Source organism: Lactuca saligna, chromosome 9, assembly GCF_052625555.1.
Source record: "Lactuca saligna cultivar CGN05327 chromosome 9, ASM5262555v1, whole genome shotgun sequence".
In the NCBI taxonomy this organism is placed as follows: Eukaryota; Viridiplantae; Streptophyta; class Magnoliopsida; order Asterales; family Asteraceae; genus Lactuca; species Lactuca saligna.
The window spans coordinates 63,464,263-63,474,095 of NC_136425.1; the positions used below are offsets into that span (position 1 = coordinate 63,464,263).

At 32.8% G+C, this 9,833-nt stretch overlaps 1 protein-coding gene across 1 annotated transcript; it reads left to right on the top strand.

Annotated features, from left to right (window-relative positions):
- Positions 1 to 5,396: 5,396 nt before the first annotated feature.
- LOC145018619 (protein mago nashi homolog) lies at positions 5,397 to 6,559 on the top strand. The gene is made up of 3 exons (XM_078976491.1): positions 5,397 to 5,685; positions 5,863 to 6,039; positions 6,279 to 6,559. The coding sequence occupies exons 1-3, from the start codon at positions 5,455 to 5,457 to the stop codon at positions 6,336 to 6,338; spliced, it is 468 nt and encodes a 155-aa protein (XP_078832617.1). The 5' UTR covers positions 5,397 to 5,454; the 3' UTR covers positions 6,339 to 6,559.
- Positions 6,560 to 9,833: the final 3,274 nt, after the last annotated feature.

Sequence of the window (9,833 nt, forward strand, 5' to 3'; positions counted from 1 at the left end):
TTAGTGACCGGTTAGGTTAGTATCATAGTTAGGATGTTGCTATGTTATGTGATCTGCTAGGTCGGTTGATTAGTTGTGAATTGCTATATGATTATATGTTTATGTGCACATGGTTGTTGGACTAGGGTTGGGTTGAGGCGGGTCCTGCTTTGTGCTGTAGGCCAACATACCCAGGGCGGACCGGTTAGATCGAAGGCCCGACGAGCAATCCGGATGGGCTGAAGGCCCCAAGAGGGTGGACCAGATGTGCCAAGCTGCGGAGAGTGGACCAGACAGACTGAAGGCCCGGTACGGGCGGACCAGTCATACTGTAAACTCAGAGAGTGGAACAGGTGGACTGAAGGCCCGGTGCGGGCGGACCAGTCATACTGTAGACTCTGAGAGAGTGTGGACCGGGTGGACTGAAGGCCTGGTGTAGGTGGACCAGTCACACTGTAGACTCGATATGCATGGTTGTTCTGTTTATGATATGATATGATATGTGTATGGTATTGTGGTTGGTATTTTGGGGGTAACTCACTAAGCTTTCGGGCTTACAGTTTCAGTGTATTGTTTCAGGTACTTCAGGAGACCGTGGCAAGGTGAAGGCATGATCGTACCGCTCCTCAGTTTTATGTTAACGTTCTGGGATACTCTAATAATAAAAGAATTGAAAACATTTTTTGTAATAACTTAATGAATATAGGTTGTTTTTGAAAAGTTTAAATTGGTTGTAAATTTTCATGGTGTTACACAAACTTCAGGTTGAGTACGCCCAACGTACTCAGATCGTATGCATAGCGTACTTACCAACAAGAATCGGGACCCCCTACGAGTATGCGCAAGGTACTCGAAGGAACACCCAACGTACTCGACCAAATGGCACTTTTCCATTAAGTGCTTAATCTCTTAAGTACTTTCGTCCAACACCCAGATCTAGTCCCACAACATCATTCTAAGTCATAAAGTTTTCACCTTTATGACTTTCCATGTCTAGAAAAGGTCCAAAATATAAAACCTTAACTTATCAATCCATTAAGACATCATGACACTCTCATGGAAGGTATAAAAGGATCAAGATTACATTTTTATGGATCCTAAAAGCTCCATAATGGATAAAGTTTCCAACTTTATCCATTAGAATGGTCCAAACCACCAAGATCTATCCTTTAAGCATCAAATGGGACCAAAAGTGCATCTTTTTCAAATTAATCCATTAAGTCCAAGTCTCCAACCTTCAGATCTGAATCACAATGATGTTTAAATGGATAAAGTTTTCAACTTTGTCTATAACAAGGTCACAAACTTTCAAGATCTAAACTTTATGCACTAAAATGACCAAAAGCTCATAACATCCAAAACTAGCTAGATCCAAGAGATGCGTCATCAAGATTCAAACTTTATACCTCTAGAAGACAGATCAAGGTGAACAAAGTCTAGATCTACAAGCTCCAATGCAACCAACACTTCTACAAGAAGTTCCTTCTTGTCCAAGTTGCAGCATGCATACTCCAAAGCACTCAAAATCACCTTCTTTTGGCTTAAAAGGCTCATTTAAGGTTAGGGTTTCATGAAAGGGGTGTTGGAGGGGTGGAGGCTGAGAATGGAGTGGTTTGGGGGAGTTAAGGAGCTTAAATAGGGGTTAAACAACGAAAATAGGGTTTGGGTAGTGATTGTGTACGCCCAACGTACTCTTGGTACACCAAGCGTTCTTAGGATTCCATTAGTACGCCCATCGTACACCTTTTTGTACGCCCATCGTACTCAGCTTGGCCCAAAACCACCCAAACTTCAAACGGTCATAGTTTCTTCACTCTAACTCCGTTTTCGACGTTCTTTATTTCTACCGAAAGGTATTGAGGAGCTATACAACCCTATCTAATTACTTTTAACTTAAAACACAATGAACTAAAATCCATAATTCATAAAAGAAGTCTGAAACACTACATTCCCATTTTACCCTTAAACTCCAAAGGGAAAACTGAACTATTGGATCACATATCTATATTACCCACATCCAAATGGGCCTAAATCTTACCTTTTAAAGGCCCTAATCCTTATGATGACCGCTCCTCGGGCAACAACCTCGAATTAGGAATTAATTCGGAACAGGGCGTTACACCTCATGCATCTCTTATATAGCTCATGAAAAATAAGGTCTAGCCATTAAAATAATCTAAAGTAATGGTAGACTTTAGAAGCATGAGAGACAAAATGTGGAAGGTTGAAAAAGCAACCTCCTACACCATCATTATGCTTTTTAAAAAGTAAGATTCTTTATTTTTTATAAACTCCAAGTTTATAAAATATAAACTTTGTCTTTAGGTAAAAGACAAAAGAATTCAACTTGTCCAAAATATTGTGCTTGACTTATTAATTTATACCATATGAAATAATAACCAGTAATACTCTTTTATAATTATTATTTTCACAAAACAATAATTATTCCCTAATAAAAATACAAGAATCGATATTATTTATTAATATTCATATTAATAATAAATATACAAAATGTGCCAACTTTATAAAGGTGTGACCCTATAGGATTATATATTATTAGCAATATCACTCCATAATGAATCTTGGATATATAGATCCAACACTTCTGATGATCGCGGGAAGGCGAAGATGTGACCGTACACATCCTTTGTTTATGGCTTTATGATTTTAGGTTACCCTGATATGGATAAACAATTTGGAAACAATGATTTTATAAACATTTTACGACTATGGGTTGTTTTTAAAATTTTAAATTTGTTATTATTTTTGAGTCCTTATTTTTCGTTGTCTAGTTCCGGTTGCTCGGGTGTGAGATTTACTTGTCGTCAGTATCACGTGAGTCTAGAATAATTGTATTTGTGATGACTAACTGGGTCTACTGTTATTTTGTATTATATTGTTATGTGTGAGGGAGACTGCAGATAGTCTACAGGGTTGCTTATAACCCATAGGGCGTGCTATTGGCCACTGGGACTGGTGATAGTCCCCATGGTTGCTGATAACCCATAGTTGTTTAGTTATGTTGTGATGTATGTGGTATCTTGGGGAACTCACTAAGCTCCGTGCTTATAGTTGTTGATTATGTGTTTCAAGTACTTTTGAGGACCGCGGGAAGACGAAAGTCTGATTGAGAACTATGATATTTTGTGATAATGTTTGTTTTGGATAATTATGTGTTTGATAACTTGGTTTGTGAAACATTATTTTGGTAAATTAAAAATAATAAATTTGGCCTAGAATTTGAGGTGTTACGAATAAATTATAATATATAAAATAAAAGTATATTTTACAAAAGCTTGTTTAAGCTCGTAAGCTTAAACGAGCCTGTAAGTGCAGACTTGAGATTAGGCTTGTTTGTTAAATGTGCTTTATTATAGGCTCGAACTGAGGCTTGGGATCGTTAAGACTCGGTTCGTTTCAAGTTTTTAACGATCCAATCTCGGGTAGCTCGCGAGTAGCTCGGGTTGTTTACATCCTTAGGAACAAGGGCATAATCGATTACTTTTGGGACAAATACCAAAAATGTTTTTTAAAACCGAGGACTAAGCTTGTAATTTATTTTAAATAAAATTTCATAATTGGTCCCCGTGGATTGCAAAATATTGCTCTTTGAGGATTTCTATGAAAAAGTCACGTCGCTGCTCCCTATGGTTTCAAAAACTACATGAATGGTTATTATGGTGTTAAATTTGACTTTTGATTAGTTAGTTTTTTCTAAATGACCAAAATGCCATTGGTCCAAATTTGAAAATTATGTATACCTCAAGGATCAATTATGAAAATTTTAAAGTATATATATATATATATATATATATATATATATATATATATATATATATATATATATATATATATAAATTCGTTAAACCATATCAAAACCATTTTTTCTTTAATTTTTCTTATTTGTTAATTAAAACCGATATATATATATATATATATATATATATATATATATATATATATATATATATTTTAATTTTATGCCGCTGCGGTTCATGTTTGTTTCACTTAGATGCTTCACCAAATAACCGAAGTTCTTATTTTTATCTATTTAAACTAATAATTAAGTTAAAATTTATATTGAATTATGTGTTTTTCATAGTTATTATCATTAGCAATTTTAAGTTTACAGTTATCATTATCACTATCTAGCATTTTTTTTATTTCCTATTAAATTGTTTCCCGATTCTTTGGTTCTTGGTCCAATTTTGTTCGGATCTGAAGTTGAACTACTGAAAAATATAATTAAACTAATCATAGAGCCTTACTCTTAATATTTCTTTTATTCTTTATTTTAATCCATTATCAAATTGAAAAATATAATCTTGAATTTTGAACTATTGATATCACATATAGAAATAAGATTTAATTTGAATTATTGATAACACATACAACATAAAATTAAAAACAAAACCGTCAACGGTTCCATTTATAAATAAGAAAAATTAAATAAAAAATGGTTCCAACATGGTTTATCGAATTTAAGTTCATTTACTTGAATTAAAATAAATAAAAACATTAGGAAATTCATAAATAAAGAAAACTATAAAAGAAAATAGAAAACAAAATGTTATATATATATATAAGAAAAAGGTATATGTGGCTGTTATGTAACTAAACTTAGGTATAAAATCTTTTAAATGATATAGTTTTAAACAAAATAAATACAATTTTTATTTTCTTTTAATACAATACCATTGAATTGAGTTAATTCTAGAATGAAAAAGATTAATTATATATGTTTTTATTGCAAAAAGTCATTAAAGTTTATAGGTAAAGTAAAAGATCAATATTATTTAACGAATATAACTCAAATGTTTTGTTCTTCAATTGAAAAACTATATGGAATGATTTATGAAAAACTTGATTGAGTTATTGCATGATCTTTTTTTATATTTTATTCTAGTAGTTTTCATTTAAAATTTAGTATGACTGATTAAATAATCATGACTTTTAATGCTTTAAGTTCTTAGACACAATGAAGAAAAAAAACATAAACTCGATCGGTTTAGTAACTCACATGATTAAGGAAGAATAGTAAACGAGATATCATGATTCGTTTGGATATGTATAGACCAAAACTACATAGTTTAAAGGGTTCTAAATGTAAGCTTATGTACATAACAGTTACATATTCCTTAAGCCTTATATATAATTTTAAATTTTCATAATTGATAATTAAGGTATACATAATTTTCAGATTTGATCCAAAAGCATTTTGGTGATTTTGGAAAAATTTCAAAACTATACAGACCACAAGCATAATGTTTTTCATAAAAGGTCTCAAAATACAATATTGTGCAAACCATAAGGACCCATTATAAAATTATTTCTTTAGTTTATCATATATGTTTCGGGCCTTCGGGGCAGGATGGGTTGCGAGTACATCCGGATTTACTTGACCCCGTTTGAACCGCAATTAAACCGGAGCACGTACCTTTGTTTGTTTCACATTCACATTCTAGGTAGAGAGGGATGGCGGAAGAAGAGAATGGGGCGGCCGGCGGCGGAGAGTTTTACCTGAGGTATTACGTAGGCCATAAGGGGAAGTTTGGCCACGAGTTCTTGGAGTTCGAGTTCCGACCAGATGGTAAACTCCGTTATGCCAATAACTCCAATTACAAGAACGATACTATGATCCGTAAAGAGGTTTTCCTCACGCCTTCAGTTCTCAAGGAATGTCGTCGTATCGTCTCCGATTCCGAGGTTAGATTTTCCCCCTTTTACCTTTGTTTAATTTGCAATCGTCAGGGGTTTAACAGATTTAGGGTTCTGTTCTTACTCTTCTAGGGTTTTCGACATTGTTTGATTTATGAACAATTCTATCTTGGGTTTAGTTTGCAAATGTTAGGGTTTTAACAGCTTTTAGGGTTTGTCTGGTAGATTATGAAGGAAGATGATAACAACTGGCCAGAACCAGATCGTGTAGGAAGACAAGAACTGGAGATTGTGATGGGGAACGAGCACATCTCTTTCACTACTTCAAAGATTGGTTCACTCATGGATGTGCAAACCAGTAAGGACCCTGAAGGCCTTCGAATCTTCTATTATCTTGTTCAGGTATGTAAACCATTTTAACTATCTTTTGAGTTTATTCTCATGATCACTTGTCATTCTTTGGTGATGATGATATTATAATGTTATGTGGTATGTCATTAATCATTTAACAGAAGCTTTTTTCAAACTCCTTAATCATTTAAAAATAGCATTTTTATCTATGCTAAACACAATACAATCTCTTTTGTCATGTCTTGCCCAACATGAGAGTGTTTTTGCTGATGAATGTTTGAAAAATGCAGGATTTGAAATGTTTTGTGTTTTCACTGATATCACTCCACTTCAAGATCAAGCCGATATAAGGAAAAGAGTGATGGTATGTTTTAAGGTGTTTGTTAGATTTGGGGAAGTTGATGTTTAATGTGATTGAAGTTTGTATGAGATGAGTTTTGTGTTAAAAAAAACATGTTATCTTTTGTTAGGTGGTCATTGATATTTGATTGAAAGTTGAATTAAAATTGTAACAAGTGCAACTGCCTTTTTTTCGAGCTAAGAATTTTTATATAACTGTTTGTTTGCCTGAGCTCTCTTATAATGTTGTGGATATTTTGTGGGGAGAGTTTGTAATTATTGGATTTGACATAAAATTTGAAATATTAAACACATGAGGTCATCTTCAAATAAAATCCAAAACAGTAAAACTTGTTTTTACATCGTTTTTGGTGTAGAGTTGCACCTAATTTGGTGTTGATGAATAGCAAAATATCAAATGTAGTTCAACTTCGAACTCATTCGTTTTTAGATTATTATTTGTATTATTGTAAATTGCTAAAATGGTTATTGTAGTATGTGGTTTTATTTGAGAGTTATATAATATAGAATCAATCCTAAAAATTTGGTTTTACCATTGAAGATATATTTTTTGGTCGATATAACCAACTATATAAATGTTTATTAGTTTTGATTTTTGTACAATTCAGCCTATTCATTCAATATCATTTTATCCCATTCCCAAATTATATTTAGCTATCAAATCTTCATAATTGTTTGATAAATTTTTTTATATCTGAAATTCATAATCGACATTTAAATTTTTATTGTTTTTTATTTTTATAACAATATAGTATATAGTATATACATAATAATCTTATAATCTTTTGTATTTTTGAAAAAAGACCGGATCTAATTGTATATCTAGTTTTCCGTATTATAATATAATTATTTATTAAATTAATTGTTATTATACAAATAATATTTATTTTTAAAGAGATTATGCCCACGTAAAAATGAGAGGGCTTTCTAAAACATTTCACAATAATAGGGATAAATTAATAAAAAAAAGCTTTTAAAATGATAAATAATTGAAAAAAGGTTCATGATAAACGGTTTTGTTATGATATGATTTTAAGTGTTTCAGATAAAGCACAACACCATCTGTATTGTACAATGTCATAGCAACCATTGATTCGCCACAATCAATGTCACATATCACCGTCCTACCCTGTAATTTTTTTCGTTATTATTTAGGGGGAAGTACTGAATACGAAGACATAAGTCGTATAACCTCTTAAGGGTTTGTCTTTTGAAAGGTAAAAGTTCTTTTTGGAAAAGATAAAAAACAAAAGATGTTTGGTAAAAACATTTTAAAATTTGCTTTTGGATTTTAGATAGAACGAAAAGTGATTTTTTGAAAAAATTAAGAAAATCTGACTTTTTGTAGTTTTTTCAAAAATGATTTTTACCTCTAAAAAAGACAAATCAAAACCCCTAAACATTCTTTATAATATAAGTTCTACTATGGTACAAAAGCAAAGTGCCAATGTGCATTGGTTTTGGATTCAGAAAGCCCAAATCAAAATTGAAAGGGAGAAAAAGGAGAGGGACAATATATGTGAATTGAAATCAATAAAAATGATGTTTTAAAAGCATAATGATTTTTTTTAATAAATTGAGCATGTTTTAAGAGATGTTACAAAGTTGATTCTATTTTCATGAAGCAATTCAATATTTAAGCTTTCCGAACCATCTTTGTGATATCCATTAAAACATGTCCAATCTAAAAAAACTCATTATGCTTTTAAAACATCATTTTTAATACTATATTCTAACATAAAATCTCAAATAGCTTATTTAAACATAGAAAAAACAGCATAAATGGTTCCTGTGGTTTCTTAAAATCTGAAGTTTAGTCCCCGTGGTTTAGAAACGTCATAGCTGGTCTCCGTGCTTTCAAAACTTTTGACGATTGGTTCTTATTGCTAATTCCGTTAAGTTTTGTTCGTTAACTGAAGGGCATTTTCGTCATTTCACTGCCAGAAGGACTATTTATGATATTTTCTCTTATTTGTTTTGAATTAAATATAATTATTTAATTTAATATATAAAGGTCTCTCTCTTATACTCATTTTGAATGAACCACTGTAAACTAGAACCATCTTTATGCTAATCTAACACACATAAACACCATATAAATCAGAACTCAAGCTGAAGTTAAAGCTTGCAATCTATCTCGTCTTGTTTCTGCTAGAGCTTATAACGATTTTGAAGCTTACATTCAAAATTGAAGCTTACATTAGAATACCCAGTTCAATGGCTTACACCTAAAATTCATTGTTTTTCATGACTTTTTATCACCAATCAACACATGTGATTGATTCAGAGTGAAAAAAATGAGAAACTGTCCCAAATCCTTTAGCATAAAGATCTTCACGCACACCTGGATGATTGATCGAGTGAGTAACGATTTTACTGTAACTAGGTATCGTAGTAGTTCCAAAACAGGGAGGAAAGTTGAAATCATAATCAAAGAAGAAGGTATGGGGATTTTTAATAAGGGAATGGTGTTTTGGGTCTTTTCTATGGGTTCAAGAACCCTAGTTTATTCTTCTTCCTCTATATGTTATATCAAACATCATATATTTGTAGAGGATTTAACTTTGAGAGAGTGTGTATGTTCATATGTTTGATTTTCTACAGGAAGAAGGAAGAAGATGGGTATGTTCGTATGGGATGAAAGGAAGATGGATAGGTGGGTAGTGAGGATGGATTTCATATTCAGTGAGAAGTGGTGGATTTCAAGGTCCGATGACGATGATCCTTGCAGAGGTTCAACAACCATCGATCTTGGGAAAGAAACAACCATTGGAGAAATTACTTATGGTTGGTGATGAGATGGAGATCACGGGAGAGGCTAAATAGGGAGGAAATAGATGGGAGGTGATAATCGGTGGTGGTTATGGTGTTGCTGGAAAAAAATGGAGGTGTAGGGGTTCATTTCCACAAATCTAATTTAGGGTTGCTAATAGGAAGGGATGTCGGTAGATCTGTGGGTTTTGATCGGGTAGGGGCAGGAAATCACTTACCTTGGTCAGCGACATCCGATGGTCGTGGTGGCGGAAGGTGGTGATGGTCGCTTCCGGTTGTAATACAGATGGGGTTCAAAGTTTTTGGAGGTGAGGGAGGAAGACAAAGGTGTGTCTTTACTGTTTAAGAGAGAGAGAGAGAGAGAGAGAGAGAGAGAGAGAGAGAGAGAGCTTTTATATATTAAATTAGATAATTATATTTAATTTTAAAAATAATAATAATAAGAGAAAACATCATAAATGGTCCCTGTGGTAGTGAAATGACGAAAATGCCCTTTAGTTAGTGGACAAAACTTAACGAAGTTAGCAATAAGGACAAATCGTCAAAAGTTTTGAAAGCACATGGACCAGCTATGATGTTTCTAAACCACGGGGACTAAACTTCAGATTTGGAAAACCACATGGACCATTTATGATGTTTTTTCTTAAACATATAAGGAACTATGAAGTGTAAAAAAAATCATGAGGGGTGTCTCAATTTTTAAGTAGGCATGT